The sequence below is a fragment of the Dermacentor albipictus genome, chromosome 4, assembly GCF_038994185.2.
Source record: "Dermacentor albipictus isolate Rhodes 1998 colony chromosome 4, USDA_Dalb.pri_finalv2, whole genome shotgun sequence".
NCBI classification, from domain to species: Eukaryota; Metazoa; Arthropoda; class Arachnida; order Ixodida; family Ixodidae; genus Dermacentor; species Dermacentor albipictus.
In genome coordinates, this window is record NC_091824.1 from 83,331,191 (window position 1) to 83,353,817 (window position 22,627).

At 42.6% G+C, this 22,627-nt stretch overlaps 1 protein-coding gene across 8 annotated transcripts in view; it reads right to left on the reverse strand.

Moving 5' to 3' along the window:
- Window positions 1-17: 17 nt before the first annotated feature.
- LOC135901177 (phosphatidylinositol 4-phosphate 5-kinase type-1 alpha-like) overlaps window positions 18-22,627 on the reverse strand; it is a 93,035-nt gene continuing 70,425 nt past the window's right edge. For 5 of the 8 annotated variants that reach the window (XM_065430859.2, XM_070537215.1, XM_070537212.1 and 2 more), the window contains one exon: window positions 1,737-3,957. In XM_065430859.2, the coding sequence (XP_065286931.1) occupies window positions 3,898-3,957 (60 nt within the window). In that variant the 3' untranslated portion in view covers window positions 1,737-3,897. Of the gene's footprint in view, window positions 390-1,736; window positions 3,958-16,258; window positions 16,391-22,627 lie in introns of those variants that run through there. The other 3 variants (XR_011513976.1, XM_070537213.1, XM_070537214.1) reach the window with 3 other exon arrangements.

Consider the following 22,627-nt stretch of genomic DNA (forward strand, 5'->3'; position numbering starts at 1 on the left):
GCACAACAGACAGAAAATGATGGCGATGCATACACTCGGTGTCCTTGCTTTATTTAACTATGTACAAAATGAAAGCCGCTGCGGAAGCGTATGGTAAACACAACTCGCTGTGATGCAAGGCAAGAAAGAATGGCATGGGGGCCAAGATTTGAAGAGTAAGAGCAGGTTGCCCGCAGTGCCGCATGGTATGTGGAGGGGGAAGGAGGAGTGAATCCCTCAAGAGTTATTTTCTTTACGGGACACGAAGAAGAAGTCGTTAGTATGTACAACTATACTCTTGACGCCTGTGACCTTGGAGCGCTTGAAAAGCCAGGGAGGAGGAGGAAGCTGGGGAGGAGGCTGGTCATTGCAAAGTGGGTTGCAGTTTCTGTGGAAGACTAGAGACGTGTCTGAAAACAGAGAAAATGTTACACCTGCATGAGCTTTGCCCGCACTGCATGCACACGTATTATTGTTCGGTCCAATTAATTAATCCCAAACTACCCAAATCACCAATAATAAAAAAAGAACGGGCAATAATGAAAAACATGGAACAGGCCACAACAGGAAAAACATGCATCCTGTGTGTGAAGTGCTCAGGCAAAAAATTATCCTGTTGTCACACTGAACCTCCTGTCAAGCATACTGGGGGCCGCATGACAGTTGCCTCGGTAACACCAAGAAGAAGGAATAAAACATGCATTACCTCGTGTTGCGATGTGTACCTCAGCCCGATGGTGCTGGGATACTTTAAAGAAACAGAAGAAATGACCTAACCTACTAATGCAGTTTGGTTTAAAATGCAGGAAAGGTGAAATGGTAGACAACAATTGACGATCTGTAGCACGACTGAATGCAGTTTTTGTTCATGCATCAAATTTCAGCTCATTTGGTGATTATTCCCTGGTACAAAATACAAAAGTTTATTGATTCGCCCAAACTTGCATGGAATGTAGCTGTCTAAAAATAAAACAGAACTGTTTGGGATCAAATCAGCATAGATTCGTAATCCACTCCAAATAAAATGGAAGGTTAGGAAAACCCAAAGCCAGCTTCATCATGCAAGTGGCGGGGGGGAAAAAGCAGCTGTTAATGCAGCTGCATTCTGTAAATAAGTGGCTGGTAGTAGATGCAGCATTCAGACAGGAAAAACTGAAAACTGTCAACCAAAGGCACCGAGACACACTACTGCTCTCTACGTGACTCACCCAATCTAGACCTGGAGATTGCAGTTATGAGGGGGAGAAAAAAGCACAGGTTTGCGAGTCAGCCATCGTGACGAACTCGGTGGGCATCTAATACAAGTACAGCAGCAGCATGATCATTTACTTTCTCCACTGCTTTGCAGGAAAAGCAGAAAAGTCTCTGCTATTGCGCATGTTCACCGGACATTTAACGAAATCATGCATGACAAATTGCATGGTTATCATGAATTCGTTTGAAATAAAGCTGATTTAAAGTGTCACTCAACCAGCACACATGCTGTGCCAATGCACTTCCATTGTTTACAGCTAACTTGCCAAATTCTGCATAGTAAACAATACAGCACATGAAAATTTGCCTGACAGCTTAATGCAAGCACGATTTGGCTAGAAACGAGAGTAGGAAAGAAATGGAAATACACATTTAATATATGCCTCTGTTCTTAAAGAGAGAGAGACAGAAATGGTAACAACCAAAGGCAACACTTGTGAGTGACACGTGTAGGGAAGATTCGTGCACAGTTAACTTAACATCAACTATGCATGCCACAAAAGTGAAAAAAAAGAAGACACCTTTTATTTTACAACGGGAAGATTGCAATTGCAACATTACTATTTCATGCACTTTTCAAAGGCTCCTGCAACTTGCACGGCACATTGCACTGATTAAAAGACTAAAAATGGGTAGACACACTAGCACCTTTGTTCCACTTAGTTTGCAAACAACAGCCTCAAGGGTACGTATGTTACACATCACGTGGGGGAGACAACGGCTGAGAAGGCTTGAAGTGCACATTTGTGAAACTAAACATCTCCGCTAAGGTAAAGCTGAGCTGGCACTTTTCTGTGACACACACGGAGAGGATGCCTCGGCCTCTATCACTATACACACAAACTGCACAATAAGTAGAGGCGGACAACATTCATGGCACAGTGAAGTGATAGCCTACACGGTGACAGCAGTCTCTGTACACGGATCACATGGTGCAAACAACTGGGGACGACACTAGGTAGTATAATACATGCTCTCCCCCCCCCCCCCCCTCCCCATGCCTATAGACAACAGCAGTATTGTGTTGCAATGCTGAAGGCATTTTCAAGACGACAACAATAACATAAAGCCAACAGTTCATACAAATCATCAATCTGTGGCTACTGATGCTTCTCTACTACATTCACTTTTGCTCCTTCACCGTTGCTTCAAAACTGCCCACCACTGTTCATGTTGTGTCTTACTACTTTCAACTATAAGAATGTTGTGATTAAAGGGAAAGTTAGTTATACAGCAGAAGTGCTTTCATAGTGAAAATTTTTGTTCAAATCAAATACACGCAAATATTAAAAATATGGGCCTGTAATGCCAAATCAACTTGTATATATTTTCACACTTCTGAAAGTAAAAAAAGAGAGTTAGTTAAGAAATATAGAGAAGGGATAGTCAATCTTATTTCTTTTAACATAGTCAATGCTATTGAAAGTGTGTTCAACTAAGCAGCTTGCAAGTGAGCAAATAGTGAAAGTCTTGTCACGGGAAAATGATGTGGCCAGTGAACCATATTCATGGACCTTTTTCGACAGCAGGCAGGCTTATATGATCATAGTGATAACCCCATACATTCAGCCATAGTCCAATATTCTAAGAAATAAAATTTCTCATTCTCAAACTGAACACTCCGATACAAAACAAAACTATTCCGAATGGTATTAGAAATTTAGAACATTCTTACACCCCTAATAGAATGCTACAGCAAGCACAACTGTGCAAAACAAAAAGAATGCACAGCTTCTTGGTATCTAGTGTAGCCCACAACAGAGGCCAGCTAGCTGCACAAGACAACTCGTGACAAAACCCCACAGTGCAAAAAAGACAGACTTCAGAAGGAAGCAAACAGGACTATAGCTTTGTTGTCCTGTCACCTTCTTTCTTGACTTTATGTCTCTTTTGCAGAGCACAGTTTCATCACGCTAACTTAACAAACCATCCTAAGCCCGTCTTTCCTTACACGACAACTCTGCAAATCATCTAAGGTGGACTGAAGCAGCAGTGCTACACAGAATGACTGGCCACGAACATAAAGACAAAGGACAGCGAATCACATGAGGTGAACTTCCAGTGTGGCAGACAAAAAACACTCAATTATAAGCATATGCAATTAAAAAAACAACAAAAACGTTTAAACAGGTCAATCACTGAAGGAAATAGAGACCACACATGTATCGTATACATTGTCAGACAAACTATACAGCAAAACAACCTCGTTGTCAAGGGCCAAGAGAGTACAGTCAGCGGTGGCACAAGCTTTTCATTCATATTTTTTCATCACGTGACCATGAGTAGAGCTTCAGGCAGGCTGCCGATGCATGGCTGATTGTGATGTGACACACGCTGTTAGTTGATCAAGATGCTGTGGCGATTAGTGGTTTGTTCGTAGAGACTTCGGCGGAATCAACAGAGACAAGCAGACAAAAAGCTAATAATAATAAAAAAACAAAATAAAGGGGGCAAATGAATGTAACAGTAAGCACTGATGCATCGAAAAAGTATCCAGCATCGTCAGGTTGGGTAGGGAGGGCGCACGAGGTCGGGGGCGTAAACGACACGAAACACGCACACACATGCAGGCCGATGGTGGTTCCTCTTGATGCCACCAACACTACAGCACACAGAGAACAGTCGTTCACAAGGCGGGCCTTTTTTGTTTGTTTTTCTCTTCGCTCAATCCTCGTTAATGGGATTAAGGAGGTCGTGGCGTACAGAGGCAGTGCTGGCCACTGGCTGCAACGAGAGAAAATGGCCGGTGAGAGATGCGACGCCCCGACTTCCGCCGTTCCGGTGGCCATGCAACATGCTGGACATGAACAAGCCGGTAAGGTGGAGCTAGGATCCCTCTGTCACTACAAACAGGCAGGCAGACTTTCAAGGGCAGAAAGGGCCTTACATGCCCAATTTTCAATGGCCCGTGGCATTCGATTTGGCGCAGGCACAATGCAGGCAAAGTGGAAACACTGCCGTGGCCAAGTACATCCGCCGACCCATTAGGGGAGTCATCAATGATGACTCTCCTAATGATGATTTGTCATCCATTAGGGGAATCATAAGGAGGCTCATAAAATGGGAGTCATAAAAGAGGTCCCACCAACCAGAAATGGGAGACACCACTGCTGCTTCTTGCAGTTCATGAATTTGCACTGCTCCAACCAATATAGCAAGCTTGATTGAGTGAACTAAAAGTAATCGTTTTTTTTTTCTCTTCAAATTGTGCCTGCCGTGCGGTGCTTTAATAGGCACTGAAAAATGAATTCCAGAAGGACAACCTCCAAATGGCATCTGCTGAAGATGTACTGCCCTCACTGTCCGGGAGAACAATAAATCTTCACAGCAGCAGGTGCTCTGCAATTTGATTCAGGACTGCCTTTGTATCACACCCAAATGTAGTACAGCAAGGTCCAAAGCTACCACTTTATTGCTCGTTTAGTCTTGTTTCTCTGCATCATTCAAGCAGGCAAAAGGGCAGGCATATTATCCAGGACAACATATTCATGCATACATCAAAACACAATGCTTATGATTCGAACACGAGCTGAAACATGCAGGCAATTATAGCATTCTCACAGCTTACTTATATTCAATTGATAAATTTCCATGCACTGTAATATAAACAGCAGTCCACGACAAATTTCTCAAAACATGCACATGCTTTAGTACCAATTGCACAGTATGATAAGGAATGAGGCATTGAAATGTACAGTAAAAAAGCAGGAACACAAAAGTCTATTAAAAGCACATTGTTAAATATATCTTAATGATGATCAACCATAGTGACAAATGATATATAAAAAAAAGTCAAGAAGCATATTTCACGCCTTTAACACAATTTAACCTGCAAGAAATTAAGCACAGTAAAACGAGAAACAAAAGAAATGATGCACAACAAAAATGCTCTAAATATGTCTCACTTTCTTCATCTCTCATCCTTACTGTGCTCTAAGTTTCTTACGAGAATGAAATATTACGATCTAGCCCACGTTTCCATTCTATTGCAATACCGTTTAAACAGCTCACCTCCTGAATATATTGCTACTGTTTATAAACTCTGGGAACTTGTATTAACAGCTTAATATTTTTCATGTACAACCTGCAGAAAAAAATAATGTTCTGACAACTAAAGAATGGCTTGTTAACTCTATAATGTCCAGGCCATGCCAATGCCACAAGAAAAGTTCCCTACTTGCTCTCCAATGGCTGTGCAAGAATAAAGAAAAATAAATGCATTAGCAAAACAAAGAAATTACGTACTGTTAAAAATTTTTGCCATATCAATATGCCTTACTGTAAGACATACCTGGTACCATAAAAGTTATAAACAGGGATAAGGTTCCTCAGAATGGCTTGCCAACATTTCAATTGGACGACCTATCTTCGTCAAAGGCAAAGATAGGTAAAGATTTGCCTTTGACGAAGACAGGTCCTCCATTCAAAATGTTGGCCAGCCTTTCTGAGGCACCTTATCCTTGTTTACAACCTTTATACTATGCGTGCTGGTACATCTGTCAGCCCCTCTTTTTGATGCCCCATCTATGTCTGTCTCTCTTTCTTGTCCAATCTTTTGCGCAGATTCCATTCTAAACCCCATGTACCAACTATCCCAACAGCAAGATTTCTTATATTGCCCAATGGGCAGTTCCTGCAATTCTGCATATGTGGGCATATCACTGACAGAATGCTGAAAATGATGGCAAGAGTTGCTACTGTGCTGTGCCATGCGCTTCTTGGTCTCTTCACACCATTCCTGCAGTGACCTTCTTAATAACAGCTGGGAAAGGGGTCATAACTGATAACATGGGTGTTTCTTGACCGACACAGCAATAAATAGAGACTGAAAGAAACGGGAAATAGTTTATATATAAGGCTTGACACGGTGGACATTACAGAATTAAAGCATCCCACATAGGTAAGCGTGAAAAAAAGAAAAGAAAGAAAAAGGTATTACAAAATATATACACAGTTAGACGGACGATAACACAGCCAGCCAAGAAGGCGGGAAGACAGACAAGGACCAAACAATCTTACAATTACCTCAATGTGCTAGAAACTACCTTTTCAATGTTGAGACACTACCTGGAATATGTCTTTAAGCCACGTGAACCCCTATACAGACAGCCCAATATATATTCTCATAGAGTGCACAGGCTTTGGATGTTTTGACAGCATGGAAGCTCCTGATCAACAAAATCATCGTTCAGTGTGTTCTAATAAGAGCAATCGGCGATTATTTTGGGCTATTCATTGAAAGTGCTAGGGCTAAGGGCAAGTTCAAACTATGCTCCTAAATTCTGTGCTTCTTCACTGGTGCTGCCCATTTCGTGCGACCACCTGCACAAGTTAACGATTGCTGTGCACTTCTTTCAAGCTACAATAGAAAGTGCCCTCAGCTATAGTGACCACAGCATACAATCTTGCCAACGATGTCAGTGATTCTCAGCAAAGTGAGCTGATCATTTTATTAGCTGCACCCTCGCGCACTGTTGTAGACAGATCGGAGGTTTAACTATGGCACTCGGTACAACTTGCGACATGGAAGCGCACAGTCAAACACATTCTGAGCTTAGACGGCAGCACTGGCTAGCTTTCCAACTTCACATAACTGATAATTTAGAGAAAAATTACGTAACAAGGTCAAGAAATTAGGTAAATGGCCATGTCAAGATGGCCCTTTCAACATTTCAAGTTCACTGTGGAACCACTGTTTGCAACAGGCTTATTAATTACATGTAGTAAAATAATGCACTAGGCGAGTTTGAACCTATATTTATAATGTACAGCGTGAAAAAGGATGTGAAGAAGCATTTTTCAAAAAAATCCGCTCCCGTAAGATGTTTATCAGTGCACCTGTGAGATTGCAGAAGCTTTTCATATTCGAAAGCATGCACCATTGTGTGTAAGCCGGCCATACACCAGCCAAACAAAAGATGCACTTGCTTGTCTTGATTATGCATAACTATACCTGTTCTCATGCGCCTTTTTACAGTAAAATCTCGGCGAACAGAAATGGCTTAAAACGGAATTGCCACCTAAACAGAACAACAGCCTATTGGTTGGCTTGGTGTGCATTTAGGCAATAGAAAGAAATAAATAAAAGGTCGGTTATACAGAATTACATTTTTTTCCAACTCCAGGTAAGCGGAACTAAATATATTACTGAAAATGAAGCTGAGCAGCCAATCTTAATGGCATCGCAAACGGCATCATTTCATGCCTTTCTTTTTTTTGTTTTCTCAATAGTTTTCTATGTTATCACCTATGTGGCTTTTTCTGGTCCCATGGTTAGTGTGGCTCTACTGTGATTGTGGCTTGATGTGGTTTCTTTGTGTTGGCAATGTCGGTGAGCTGTGATTTTGCGTAGTACCGTATTTACTCTCATAATGATCACACTTTTTTGTAAAAAAAAAGAAAATTGACGCAAATTCAGGGGTGCGTCATTACACAGGTTAAATTTCCCGCGAGAAGAAAAAAATTTTTTTTTTCATTTTGTGTTTACAGCGGGATGACAACAGGTCAACAAATAGGCGGCTGCCGCTGTGTGTAGTGCGGGACACCAAAAAACAAAAAAATTGCGGCCGGCCGAGCAAGCCAAACGCACCGAATGCTATTTATTTTTCTTCTTACGTGCATTGAAACAGTTTCTTCCGTATCAGTAATGAATAATATCGTTAATATCGGCAAGTCTGCGGCAATAACGCAGCCAAGTCCACTTTGAGGGGACAGAAATAGATGGGTGTGCTTAGCTGCCAGTGACATAGAAACACATGGCCGGCATGCTGCAGAAACTGCGGCATCTGTCTTCACTACTATCCTAATACGGCACATTTCCGCTAAGGGTGGGCAAATATCTTAGGTGTGTTACAAGCGTTGGCGTATGAATACGGTACACTTCTAACGTATCAATGTAAATATGGTTACTATTGTTGCCGCTCGCGACTTGTTGCGTGCCCACGAACGCAGATAAGAAGAATCGAAAGGCGCCTTTTTTGTTGTTGTAGACCGCAACCATTACAGAGCCTACACATAATAAAAGCATGTTTGGTTGTACCCCTTTTTGTCATGGAAGTGGGGAAAGTGATGAAAGTAATGAAATGGGGCATCTACTCAAGAATGTATGGTGCGTGCAGACCGCTTGGTTTTTCCTGAAGAGTCGTTCGCGTAGCATTTGACAGATGATAAGCGCGATCATTATTAGCTAGACTTGACACGCGACATATCGCTGCGGCAAGTTTGGGGTGCGATCATTATGCAAGTAAATACGGTATTTCTGATGGTAGCACAGAAATGGCTGCACAATGTACTCATGCTGGAGACGAAGATCGAAGTTATTAATGACTTCAAGAGTGGTTGCTTCACTAATACGTCATTATTTTTTCTACAAGACTCTTTCTTTTTGTAATAATGTCTTGTGCAGCGGCTACGAGCAAGTAACAATTTTTAGAGGAGAAGCTTTCTCATCACATCTGCTAAAAAAATTACAGCCAATAATGAACCTCGATTTAACAAAATTTGCCACGTAATGAAGTACTTTAATTTACCAATCTTAGTTGCATTGAAATCCTATCTGCCTTCTTCCTCGTATGCATCTGTGCGCGGGTCACATGCCGTATTGATCTTGGACGTAATCTCTCTGCGGCAAGCCAAAGTGTATGGTGCCTTCATGTGCATTTTGTTGTTCTCCCGCGTCAAGTGTTGGCGGTTGCACAATCTCAAGTTTCCGAGACACAGCACGAAGCATTCATCGCGTTGTGACTGCGAGCTTGTGGTCATTAAGTGAGATCTGTTAATGTTTTCCTGAATGCGTGCGACACCGATAAAACTACGAACCTGACTTCGTGTACCTCTTAGTCTCCTTGCTATCATCATCAATGCTCAACCTTTCTGGCGAAACTCACTTTTTCGTTTCTTCTTTTTTTTTTCTCATGACCAATATTTATATCTTTTTACATTTTTGTTTTCAATTTGTGGGCGCCGGCTGTGGGCACTAAGCATGGTCAGCCATGGTATCCAAGATTTACGACACCACATGATGCAACACACGTAAATCTTAGACGCTGTGAGCCACGTTGGTGCATTGCTCTCGGTGCAATCTGCACTGCACGAGCAGGCACTCATAACCGCGCTATTATAACCCAACCTGCTTGCGATTTGTTTATAAATGCTTACTAAGAAGATATTATCAACCCCAAATTCTCTGGGAATTCGTGAAGTTATTTTTAATGCTGGAACTTTAAAACCTTGAATTTAAAAAATTTTCAATTTAACGAAGTTTTTCGCTGCAAGTACAAGTTCATTATATCGAGGTTTGACTGTATCTACTATTGACAGTAAAGTACCTACCCCTTTCAAAAGAGCATCTGGTGTGCCCTTGAGCTCAATCTCTTGATAAATGCAACTTGCGATAAGCAGAACTTATCTACCTTGTCCCTTGAGATTACATTTAACAAGAGTTAATTGTACTTTTAATTCTCATTTTGGTTGTTTTAATTTGTTTCACAATGTATATTGCTTGAAAAAAATATTTTTCAGTAAACTTTCAATTGCAAAACAGCATTCATGTTGCCGCTCCTGCTTTTCCTTGCCTGTGTTTCCCTTTTCATTTACTAGATAATGAATCCTTGCATGTACTTCATAAACAAACTCAAGAATGCCTTGCAAATTTTGCTCAGCTCTTTAATCCATTTGTTCCTATCCGCATTGCCCTTTGGCTTGATCAGAGCATGTCAGAGAAGTGTGTTAATCGCTGTGTGTTGCATGTGTAATGAAAGAGCGAAATTTTCTACCATTACCTACATGTAATTGGCTGTGCTGAGCAATAGTGCAATTCATGGTTAAAGAATGCTCTTGTGCACCTTGCATGCTGCAGGTCATAGGGAGTGTCACAGTACAATCCTCCAGAGTGCAGACAACTATACTTGCATTAAAGCAGCTGCAGAATAGAGTGCCATCAGTGCTTTTGTGAACCATCTGTGCTCTAAGATGTTATGTTGGTAAATAATGTTATTTATACCCTTTTTTATTTTTCATCACAAGATAATTTTTTAAGACTGAGCTGCTAGCAAGTGTGGAAGCTGTGTGGTTATTCCGGACCGTCCTAAGGCAAATGAGCATTTCAGTGATGAGGTGCTAATTGCTTTTCTAGTTCATTACTATTCAAAATACCTCTAATTGGTTATACAGTACAGAATGGCCATTCTATCATAATAACTTTAGCATACACAGAGATGCAAAATTTTTGAAAATACATGGCACCATAAGCTCATCAGATGCCTAACACAGAAACTTTCATGGAGATACAAACTATATGTGCAGGTTTAATAACAAAGTTTACTGTATATGTTACATGGCCATTAAGTCTACTCAATAGCAACGACTGCATACTTCTTCAACACCGCCACAAGAAAAGCCATTCCCTTGCTCCATTCTTCTAAAAAAAAGTTGAATCTCACCCTTTGTGTTTTTCCTCAAAACAAATCTTGCTAATCAACCTCCTGGCACTACATAGCTTACACAAGTGTCAAAGTAGACAAGCCGGACAAATAGTTTATAGATATTACAACAATCAGAAAGAACAGACTGTACATCAAAGGAACACTTGCAGAAAGAATAGTAAATGCAGAACCAAGGTGAACCCAGTAGAATCAACGAAGTGACAAACAAAGTTGACAAAAGACAGACATTGATACAGGAGGTTAATACAAAGGAAAACAAGAAACAAAAACAAAGGACAGCAGCAGTTCAGTGAGCTGTGGTTGTGAGCTGTGGTTGCATCTCTACATTGATCTTAAGGTCAGGACACTGTGGCAATGAATGATGGCCGGATACCATAACTGCACAATAACCCGAGATATTGTTGAACAGGCACCTTGTGTAACACAGGAAACCATGCTCCAAATGTAATGCAAGATTTTTACAGTGAATTGGCCGGTGTTTCTATAGTATTGCCCAACTTGCAGCATTGAAAAGTAAAACAGCCAAGCATTAGTTCTATGACATGGTCATTGCTGCATTCAGTGCTGGTTAAGTAAACTTTCTCTTGTTTTGCCCACACTGCCACTTGCACCTCACTTTCTTTACTGAAAGTAAAGAAATGTAGTACAGCAGCCATCAGTGTGCCATGGTCCAAAAGGTGCAAACAAGCAGTAAAAAGAGCTGATGTTCACTGCCTATGATGTGCTGTTCCTGAATGTTGCACAGACTTCTCTGAATTTTTTTTCCCTTTATCCTTCAGTATGTCAAGCTCATCAACCACACAACGAAGCTGTGCTAAAAAGGTAGCCTCTATCTTGATTGACTGCACTATTAGGGTTTAACCTCCCAAAGCAACACAGGAACTATAAGAGACACTGTAGTGGCAGTCTCCGGATTAACATTCCACCACTTATCGATGGACATCTAATGCGCGATACCAGCACATTTTCACATTCTGTCCACACCAAAATGGGGCTGTGTTGATTGGGAATCAAACCTGCAAGCTTGTGTTCAGTAGTGAACTTGTTATAACCTTTGAGTCATCACAATGGGACTGTCTATGCTGTAAGTATTGCACACATGCAAGGTGCACTTGTATGCAAAGCCGGAGCAGAGAATAACAGGAAGGATACGATAGCACACTGCAGTCCTAAGGCCCAGTTGTGCAGTTCACAACTAGGATACACACCCAGTCTCTACAGAGCCTAATGTACTGGCTGATCACTTAAGCTGTAGTGGCTCTTCAAGGGTTCCTGAACCACCCCTTGGGCTTGGTGAAAAAACACAGTCTGCGGGTAGCATAGGCTGCCATGAACATTCCAGCCAAGTTTTGCTTCTGGATGTGGTGCTTGGAGCTCACAAGGGGATTGTGAAGTAACTTTTCTCTCAAACGCTCTCTTTTACACAGAAGCCTGCTTCCTTACTCTCTTAACCCTTTGAGGGTCAATGACGTAAATATACGGCGCCATGAACAAGCCCAAAATGGTTGGTGCCGTATATTTACGGCGCCGTTTATACGTTTAAAAAGCACGCCTATTTCCTAACTTTTTCTTTCCTGGCATGCGCTGCCACTATGTGGGAATACAGGGAATTTTTTTTCTTGCACCTCCCTCTCTCGGTTTTCGTTGCATGGTTTGTTTTAGAGCTAGTTTGCTACGGCGTGTCTATATACTACCGCTCGCGTGTTGGTGCGCAGCCGGGCAGGCAGCGGTTTGGGTTTTGTTCCAAGGGCGGTTTCGGCTTCTTGCACTCACAAAACTGATGGCTATCTCGTTACTAATCGCTCAAAAGGCGACTGCCTGTTTCTCGCTTGTTTAGTGCTCACAGTGGTGTGCATAGGAAGGATGCCGCTGTGCATGCATTTCCTTTTCTTTCTTTCTTTTTTGGATACGTGCAAAAACTAATTGCCTCTGGTTGGCGATAGGATGAAGATTAGCAGAAGTCTGTCACACGTTTTGCTTTTTTGACGGGCACACAAGCACAGTTTTCTTGAGTGCGCTCACCTATGCAGTTCGATTACACTATGGACGTAAATATTAGAGTAAGAGCAGGAACATCTGAGAGTTGCGAAATATTCTCACGTGCGCATTTTCTAAGCCTTGAACTATGTGTATAACAATGCATCAAAATTTTGATTCTTATAAGTTTATTTTCTTTTTTTATTGTTGTTATTCATGAATGAACAGTACATGTATACCAACACAATATATTTTTTCTCACTTTACGGTCACCTTAGAAAAATTACGGTAATATTTTTTCGAAATAGGTCCTTCAGAAGAATTGGAATCTGTAATAAAAAAAAATCTACCCAGTGCGGTTGCATATGGCAAAAGAATAGATCCTCAAAGGGTTAAGGAAGCAGGCTTACGCTTTATTTCGTGATAAAGTGGACTCCCATATGCGACTGCTATTGGTATCTGCGGTCAGCTACATAGCGTAGATACCGTGGCTCCCGCGGGATGCTACCACGAGTCTACTGGCTAAACGCGCTGCGGCTCACTGACGATAACCGTGCTTAGCTTATGTTAAGTATGTTTTAGGGGCCAAAATTGGAAGTAGTGCCATCTACATTAACATCCAAAATGAAATTTGAATTGCGCGCTCTGGTGACAATTAGAAGGGGGAGAGTTCTGGGCATGCCACACTGTGCTATAGCCTTCGCAGTGCAAGGCATTGAAAAAAGAATGGGAGCACAGCGGAGGCCGTGTTTGATTGCCGACAACCCTGCTTCTGCGGAACGCATTAAAGTACTTTGTGTGGAAAAATATTTCTGAAATACCCTGTTTTCATTTCAAATGCTTTTCTTCACTTTGATAAAAAGTGATTCAGGGCCCGTTTCACGTGCCTAGCAGTTAGTGCATAAAACAATCACTTTTTGTCACATAAAGGTCAACTGCACCACAAACGACTTATGGTGTGCCCGACATAGGCGACGTCATGCCGCAAAGGACCTTCCGCCTTTTCAGAAAACGCACAGACCGGTCGACGAGTGATTACGACTTTAATGTGGGTGTGGCAATGCCTAAATGAATAAGCATAGAAAATGCATGAAGGCATGGTGGCAGCCTCAGCAAAGGACATAACCATCAATGAATGGGCAGCATGACTTATGCTGCCAACTGCATCATGATAAGCCTCTTCAACTAACTGCTTGGCAGCACATGTGGTGTAGTGTGTAGCACAGCTGTGAGTGTACTGCACACTTTTAATAGACAATAACCCAAACGAGCTGCCATTCTATGCTGCCTCTTTGTGCAGGAGTGCTTCAAGTGCGTGACACTTGCAGAAAAGAGCGCAGCTCGCCATCCCTGCATTGACTCAACGTGCCGCATCCGTGCATTTGTTCAGGAGCGGCATGGTCAAGGAGAAACCACACTGCCGAGATTCCACGAAATGCAAATGTGGGTCTGCTGCCAAACATGCATGCATACGGCGCTGCAAATGTCTCGAAAAGTGACGGCAATGCACTGCGCACAAATCGCTCAGGATGATTGGTACTATGCGGTATCTGGTACCGCATCTCACTGAAACATCGCCAGTTTTCGCTCAGTAGCAGATTGCTGTACAAATGCAGACACATGCACCAGGAAAAGGTGAATGAGTTGTCCATTCTGCCACCATGTCTGCCACGCTGTGTTGCCTGTTAAAGCTTTCGAAATGCTTCTTGGTATCGCCACTGTGGTATATCGCCTTTGTGCTGTCACGTGGTTGTGCGAGAGAGTCAGAATTTTTCCTGAGCTTTGGAAAAGAAGAAATAAAAAATACCTAGTAGCGCATACTTTAGGCAACATTTACTGTGGCATTGCATAGGCAACCAATGTTTGGTTTTGCAAACACAGTTCCCCCAGCACAGAAGCCCAATGCTCAAACCGTTAGGTCATGGACGCATGCCAATAAAGACAGAATAAAGCACCATTACGAATTTCCCTTGCACAAGCCACTGCTTTAAATAACTTGGAACACTAGCCGCGTCACATAGGAACAATTTTGCTTATAAAAAGTGAGCACCTGCATCCGCTAGCTGATGCTGACGAGACAAGTTACAGAACGTGTTTTGCAGCCAAAATTCACTGCATGTCTCTCACTGCACTGCGGTTCTGTAGCACGTTTCTACAAGGTTGAGCACATCGTGACTTGTGATTCGTGTTTTAATGCTAAACAAATGTTCTGTTTTCTCTGAAAAGTCCACCATGATGGCTGAGAGATGCGTTCGTCGCTGAAATCTGCAGTCTGTAGGCGTAGTGTGCCATCTTACCTTGCAGGCTCATGAAAGCTTCACTTTTATAGATTCCCAGGGTGTGTAGGATCTGAATAATTTCTTGCTTTCTGGTTGATGAAAAGCACTCTGCCTTCCCAAGCCCTTTTCCCCAATCCCACAGTATGTTCATGCAACAATGGTATCTGCACACTTCATTTATCTTTTGCAAAGGTTAGGCAAGCTGAAGACAATTTAGCCACCACAGCTCACTGCAATGCAAGGACACAAACAATATACACATGTAGGAACAACACAGAAGTGGGAGGGTATCCCTGCACTACAAGGCAACAAACATACACAGAAGTATGCAAAAACCAAGATGCTGCAAACTTTGTTTTCAACATGTAAATAGGAGAAGGAAGTAGACATTTGAAAAAAAAAGAAGAAAAGAAAACAGCACACAGAAACAAGGTGACATATAACGAAAAGCAAGTTAAGGTGAAAAGAAAAAAGCAGAAGAAAGAAACAATTTTCTAACAGGTTCTAAATGTGCATAGATGACTTCAGCTAAGCATTCTGTGTCAAGCATAATGCAAGGATTTCTGCTGGTTAAAGGCAGTGCTATGGCGTGCAGTTTGCGATATTCTATAAAATACAATGAGTGACAATAAATTTTATATAAGAGGTTAACTTAGTTTATGCTAGCATGCTTTGTGTCAAAGTGCAGAAAAAAAGTTTACTGAAGGATTACCACTTGTATGTCTTGCTCATTAAGCAATAAGTGAAACTGTTATGTAAAGGGGGTAAACACCGTATAATATAGTAATAGCAGTAGTAGTAATAAAAGGAAACTGTTGTAGGAAGCCTAATATGACCATATTGCTAAAGTTACCTCAGCCATGAGAACCAAGGAAAGTTTTATATATGTATTCCTACATATTTTGTACCAAGCATGGCACCTGGTGCCAGGGCGCTCATTCTTTATCATGTGATAACTGCACATTTATTATGGCTTTAATGTTACCACAGGTATCTGTTTTAACTGGTAGCTGCATAGAGCATGCTTTGTCCAGGATTACTACACAGTATTGTGTGGCAGAATTCGTTGAAAATATTGAAGCTTTTAAATAAGTAAACCTGCAGTGTCAGGTCTGATGATTTTTTCAGCTCCATTTATAATTGTGCTGTCTAGAAAGCAGCTGTTTGAGCTGCAAAATCTGAAATATCACGCATTAATGGCATCAGAAAACTGTTTTCGGTCTGTAAATGAAGCTACAATAAACGTTTAAGTGCAGGCGAAAAAAAAAGGAACACCAAGCTTGTGGTGTGTGCGCGGAGTGAAGAAGTAAAGCCTGCACTACCAACCGAAGTGGCCGCACGGCCAACGTGTGCAAAGGCAGCGAAAGCCTGGCAATGCTCAAGGTTTTTGCTTTTGTACTGGCCTGAGTGCATCAGTCACACTGACGTTTCCATGACAACGAGTGGTCCACCCTGTGGCTAAAGCAAGTGAAGGAGACAATAGAGACAATCAACCGTGGCGTCCACCGGAAACAGTGTCTAGTCAACACAAGCTATACAATTGGCATTGCTTGAGGCAAGTTGCTTGAACAAAAGCTTTGATGCAGGAAATATCCGCGTTGCTTTTATAGGGATGCAGTTATACAGATGTGGTCCACAATTTTTAATACACAACATAGTAGTGCCAACAATGACTGCAGCTCTGCCGAGAAATGCCATTAGGCAAATGCTGCTTTTCCAACTGCTTCATGCATGTACGATTGAGAAGGGCCAAAACATCCGAACACAAGCACAGTGAATGCAGTGCGACTTTGTGCCAAAAGTGACGTGAGGGTAATTGGATGTGGTGGTGATCATGTACCTAGTATCACCCACCAACCACAGCCCTGCAAAGTATTCTCCAACCACAAAGTGCCACTTAAAGCCGAGGAGTACACCTAGTGTGACTTTAAATCCGCACCAAGCTATTGTTTTGAGCCCACCAAATCAGTCCTTCTCTTCAATTCTATTTGATGCAATGTTTACGGTGTTACAGGCAGGAAGAACCTTGGGTAGAGGTCCTTCACGGTCACTCTTCCGGAAGTGCATGGCATTCCCACTCACCTCCTCTCCCTTCGCAGTGGTTTAATTCATATTGCATTGAATGTGAATATGTGTTGAGTGAGACAAAATAGATAGATTGATTCAGCAGTGTGGGGAGATGACTCAACAAACTCACTTTTTGCCAGCATGGTCGTGGCATGGCCAACGGTCACTACACAAGTTTGCGGTTTGTGTCTTGGATCACCACCTCCCGATTTTGAGATGTCACTTTCAGCATGAACCCATTGCTGCGTTAGTGGGCACCATTAAGTGCTCACATTACCAACAATTCAATTATAAACTACGCTCGTTACAACGGACCCGCATACAACAGACTTTCGGATATAATGGACCATATTTCAGCCTTAATTTGTTCTACCTATTTTATTAATGCAACGAAGTTTGCTTTTAACGGACCGCGCTACAACAGACTACTGGCTACAGCGGATGAAATTAGCGGAAATTTTTTTTCAAAATCGGGCATATAAAACATACTTTTGCCGTGTCGACATGGGCTGACAACTGACTAGACTAGCGAGGGTTGGCTGATGATCGCGGTTCCATGTCGAGCATGCCAGGGAGGAAGGTGGGGTGGAAACACGCCACCTTTGAGGCGAGAGAGAGAGGGTTCTACTCCAGCGGTTGCTGCTTACGGCGTGGCAGCCATATCTTGAAAGCGATCTGCAATGTGGAGGAAGTGCTCGCCCACACGGGCCCCGTATCTTGAAAGTGATCTGTGATGTGGACGAAGTGTGCCCAGTGTCGGTAGCTTTGTATGTGCTGTGCTTTTGACGTTTAGTTCGCGTTCAAGTGAGAGACAGCACGAAGGTCATTTCGCTCGCTGCTGCTGTTGCGCTTATCTTGCTTAATTTGCTATCGCAGCCGCTGCTTTGCCTTTCAAGTGAAACTGCGACTTTATTATTATTTTTTTTTACTCTTCGCAATAGAGTTATTAGACATCGCGACGAAAGTTTCAGAAGTGAGGCGTTTCGGATATTAAGGACTTTGGATAAAACAGACGCCTTTTGTCGGATTGTCAGGGTCCGTGGTAACGAAAGTCGAATGTATTTCTTGCAGGCCCGATGTGTATGCGACCTTATCTGACTCTGGGCTGTGAAGTGAGCAGTATTAATGTATACTGCCTGTGTTGCATTGCATTAATTCAGAATTGTAGTGTCTCTTCATAAGGGAACAGTACAAAGTGCTTATATGCTTCAGCCCATTGTAGGGATGCGAGTGTTAACGATGTGAGGCGTGGGGTGCATCCTAAAAGTTGAGCTCATATGAAGGCTGTAAGGTTTCACCGTAAAGGTGAGTTACTACTGCCCCAAGCAAACTCAGTATTATGCAAATCCAAGTAGTGTCAAACGAGAAAATGTAAACTAAGCAGCATTTTCTTAGCTACACTAGGATACACACATTGTTAGGGGTACCTACAACTGCAACTTACTTCAAGCAACTTGCCTTGTGAAAATACTAGTTACATCACAGAGCACATGCAGTTAAAAAGTTGAGGCAGTGCTAATGACAGAGGTGGAACAGACTGCTCAGAGAGACATGACTATATTGGAAGAAGGCCGCAGTGGCTAAACTACATTTCATGTCACGTGCATTTTAGCTTGTATGTTTAGTCAAGCTTTAGATAAAAAGAAATTGAGCACACACAACAGACATTCAAGCAGGAAAAAAGAAAGATGAAAGGAGACATCTGTGTGGTTTAAACTCTGGATCTGAGTGGTTCCAGAATGGATCCATGCTCTGGATCTGAGTGTAGCGTTTGCAGCTTTTTAAAAAGATACTAAAAAAATTTTGAAGAGGACCTTGACACATATATCAAAAGCAATTCAATAGTATCGAAGTACACCTAGCTGCAATGAAAATTTTGAATGGGGAAATTTGCTGCTGACTGAAATACTAATGCCAACCATTTTCATGAATGAAACAAAAATGACAGTGTCCTTATTGCCCGACTTGCAACAGTGGATAGTAAAACGGCCAAGCATTACAATATTACATGGTTGCCGAGCAGCAGGTAGTACTTAAGCACCACTTTTCCTATACTGTATATATATCTCTTGAAAGCTGCATAGCATCAATTTTGAAACACGAAAGCACGGCAGAAAGCCTACAATAGCCAGGGGTCAGACATCAACAAACAAAAGCCTTATATAGCAAAGGGAAAATGAGACATTCACCCAAACATAGCAAATTGCTACAAAGGAAACCCATATGGGTTCCTTGAAAGAAAAAGCCTTGCAGCTGAAGAAGAATTCGTTTTGGTCTGGGACTCAAACCCGGGCCTACCGCCTTTCCATGGCAGGGCGAAGTCGAATTTGTCAACAACTCGAAGCAAAGGCAAGACTGACGTAACAGTTCTGCGGAAACCCGCAAGGTGGAGAGAACTAATTGATAAAGAGAAAATCAGACATCCACCCGTTCGTAGCAATAGCTACAAAGGAAGCCCATATGGGACCCTCAAAAGAAAAGCCTCGCAGTTGAAGAAAAATTTCTACTGGTCCTGGACTTGAACCTGGGACCACCGCCTTTCTGGGGCAGCTGTTCCACGATCTGAGCTAACCAGACAGCAGCAGATGGCAGGGTGAATTAATTATTATATTATTAATTACTTCTCTCCAACTTCCGGATTTCCACAGAACTATAACGTCAAAAGCCTTATATATTTCATTCTCAAGTGTCCTTGCAGATGTTCTTTTCGTACATGCCATACTAGTACAGTATAACAAGTTACAGACAGGACACAGTTTTGCAGAATGGCTATCACCTTCTAGTTAAACAAAGAAATGAGTGCAAGAGATACAGTCATGAGTGTTTCTGCAACGGTTTTGAGATTTAGTCCGCTGGTTAAGAATAGAATTTTGTCCATAGCATAAGAACAGCTAATGATTAAAACTAAAGCCAGAGACAATGTTAATGCTGGCTTCTGGCGCCAACCATAAGCAAGGTAAAATGCTTGTCTGACATAAATTACACAATAATAAGCCCTTCTGCTAGGGAAAGGAATATGAACGGGCAATGATACACATTAATCAGCTTTGTGAAAGCTTGACAGCGCTGTGGACATGACATAGCTGAAGTAAGCAACAGCTAAGTAGCAAACGGTGGCGGTACAGAAAAATCGAAAGGCAAAAGTAAGTAGCCTCCATCTTGTACTCACATGCCACTGTTCAAGATAGAAGTGAAAACACTTCTTAGTCCTGTTGACATGGTGAAAATTTAAACCCTCCATATTATGCATTGCAAGCTTGCCACATTTTCATGGAGAATATGCAAAAGACACCTACAGCGAAACCTCGTTAAACCGTAGTCGGCCGGAGCTCGGAAAAAGTACGTACTAAACGGTAGTACTGTTTAAGCGAAATAGCATGAGATCGCCCACTTATCTGTCGAAAACGGAACTCAGAGAGAGTGCGATGAAAGGGGAAAAACATGCAGTATTTATTCACTTCGCGGGACGTAAATGTTATTTTCGTTTGATATCGCGGCGGCCTAGCACGACGACAGCGGCCTCAAACTTACTGAAGCTGCGTGCCAGCTTCTCAGCCAGCCCCCCTCCTCTCGGCAAACACTCGTACGGCAGATTCCTCGTTGGCGTTACGTATTCTCCGTGCACGCGCGCAGTAGTGCTGCATAAGTCCCGGGGCGCCTTTTTCATTGCCAGGTGCCGGAGTTCGGAAAACTTTTCGTTTGGAATAGTTACGTTATCGCGCCCCTGTTCTCCTTGCGACGATCGCATTCATGAGGCTGACGTAACGCGCAGCTTCTGCCACTGTCGGGCCTGAATAGCCCGTGCTGTCGCTTTCCGTGTCGTCCTCATCACTGTCGCTAGTTGACACTTCGGAAACAACAGCGGCAACGATGGTGAAAAGTCGAACCTCGTAGCCGACATCTCTTCGCGGTCGCAGCAGCGCTGCCGAGCAACTTGGCATTCCAAATGCCACACACTATAGTCAACAGCAGATCCATATCGCGGGCCAGCGCCGACTTCTTCGTGTCACGTTCGGTAGCACGGACGATGTCTAATTTTTCTTCTATGCTGAGCACCCGGCGTCTTTTTTTATCCTAGCTTCGGCATGACCCGAGTCCTCGCTTGCACGACGCCACAACGCTCTCCGGCACGGCGTCCATGCGGCGTCGAAATGATGTTGATGTTGATGCGGCTTCACGTGAAAACGCACAGGGCGCTTGGAGGCCGTTGTACCGATCTCTGAGGCTTGTTGTTCTGCCGGGCCGCCCGATGGAGACGACGCACCGCCGTGTTCGCGCGACGAAAAGTGGAAACACTACGTTTTAACCGATGCGTACGCAATAAGCTGGTACGGTTTATGCGGATACAAAATACATTATGTTCAATGGCCGCTGAGTCGGGGAATTGACTTTACTACTTTTAAACCGAAACTACTGTTTAAGCGGGTACGGTTTAACGAGGTTTTACTGTATTATGACCCAAAATCAGCAGTTGAGTGCACTTAAGAAACAGACCTGACAATAACGCCCCTCAGGGTGCAAGAACTTTTTAAGAACTTTCTAACTTTCATTACAATGTTATTGAAAAAAGAAGAAGCCTTCACAGAGGCAGGGCTGGCACTATGTAGAAAATAGATTTTTGCTATTTCGCTGTGAGTCATGCCAGCAGGCATGGTGAGCAATAAATGAAACATGACTCGTTTCAGCATGCAGCCTCTAGCAGATTCTGTGAAACGTGGTGGCTTCCCAGAAACCTTTTAGCTCAAGGACAGTCCAAAGGATGCATTTGCTACTCACAATTTTTGACCTGACCCTGTTTCACTATTCCATGACACAGAACGCACAGGGGACCAATGCGCATGCATTGTAGTGTTCCATTTGTTGTTGCCTTTACACATTAACAGCTTGCAAATAAGATGCCGTACTGCACCTATAAACAGACTGCACAAGGCTAGAATGTACATTCAAGCTTGAGATGAAAAGCGTAAAACTTTTAAAACTCTATGGCAGCAGAACATATAGCTTCCGAAACTGGCTTTGCCAGCGGCGTGAGCCCAGTTTGGCCATTGCATCATGTGAAACATTATGTGACCAAGTTTTGCTACCACCTAATGCAGTGAAATATGCACAGTTGCAAATGTACCAAGCTTTCTTACTCCAGACCGACGCTTGCACAACAACAAAAGGCATAGAAAAAATATCGCGCAGCAGACACAAGGCACAATGCTCAACCCCGTTCTTCATGCTGCAATACTGATGTTGCAAGGCAAATCCCCACTACACACAGCGAGCTGAAATGCACAAAGTCGACACTCATCGGTTGAAACTGGAAAACTTCACAATGTACCGTCAAGGCAGGTCACATAGATGACTTCACTTCATGCCAAACGTTCACGTCTGTTGCATTTTAAAACTTGTAGCTATTTTTGTCAACACTGAAAATCGCAAAGCTAATGTAAACTTTCCCTTCTCCACTGATTTACAAGTTAGCATAGCTTTAGTATTCCAAGATTATCTTACGTGCAGACTCACTCATTCACATTATGAGTGCAGTGTTAAGATATTTCTTTTTTCCTTCCCTAAAAGGCTCCAGAAATGCTATGGGTAAATAATCAGAATTCTTCATTCTGATCCCAGTGGTCTAGGGCA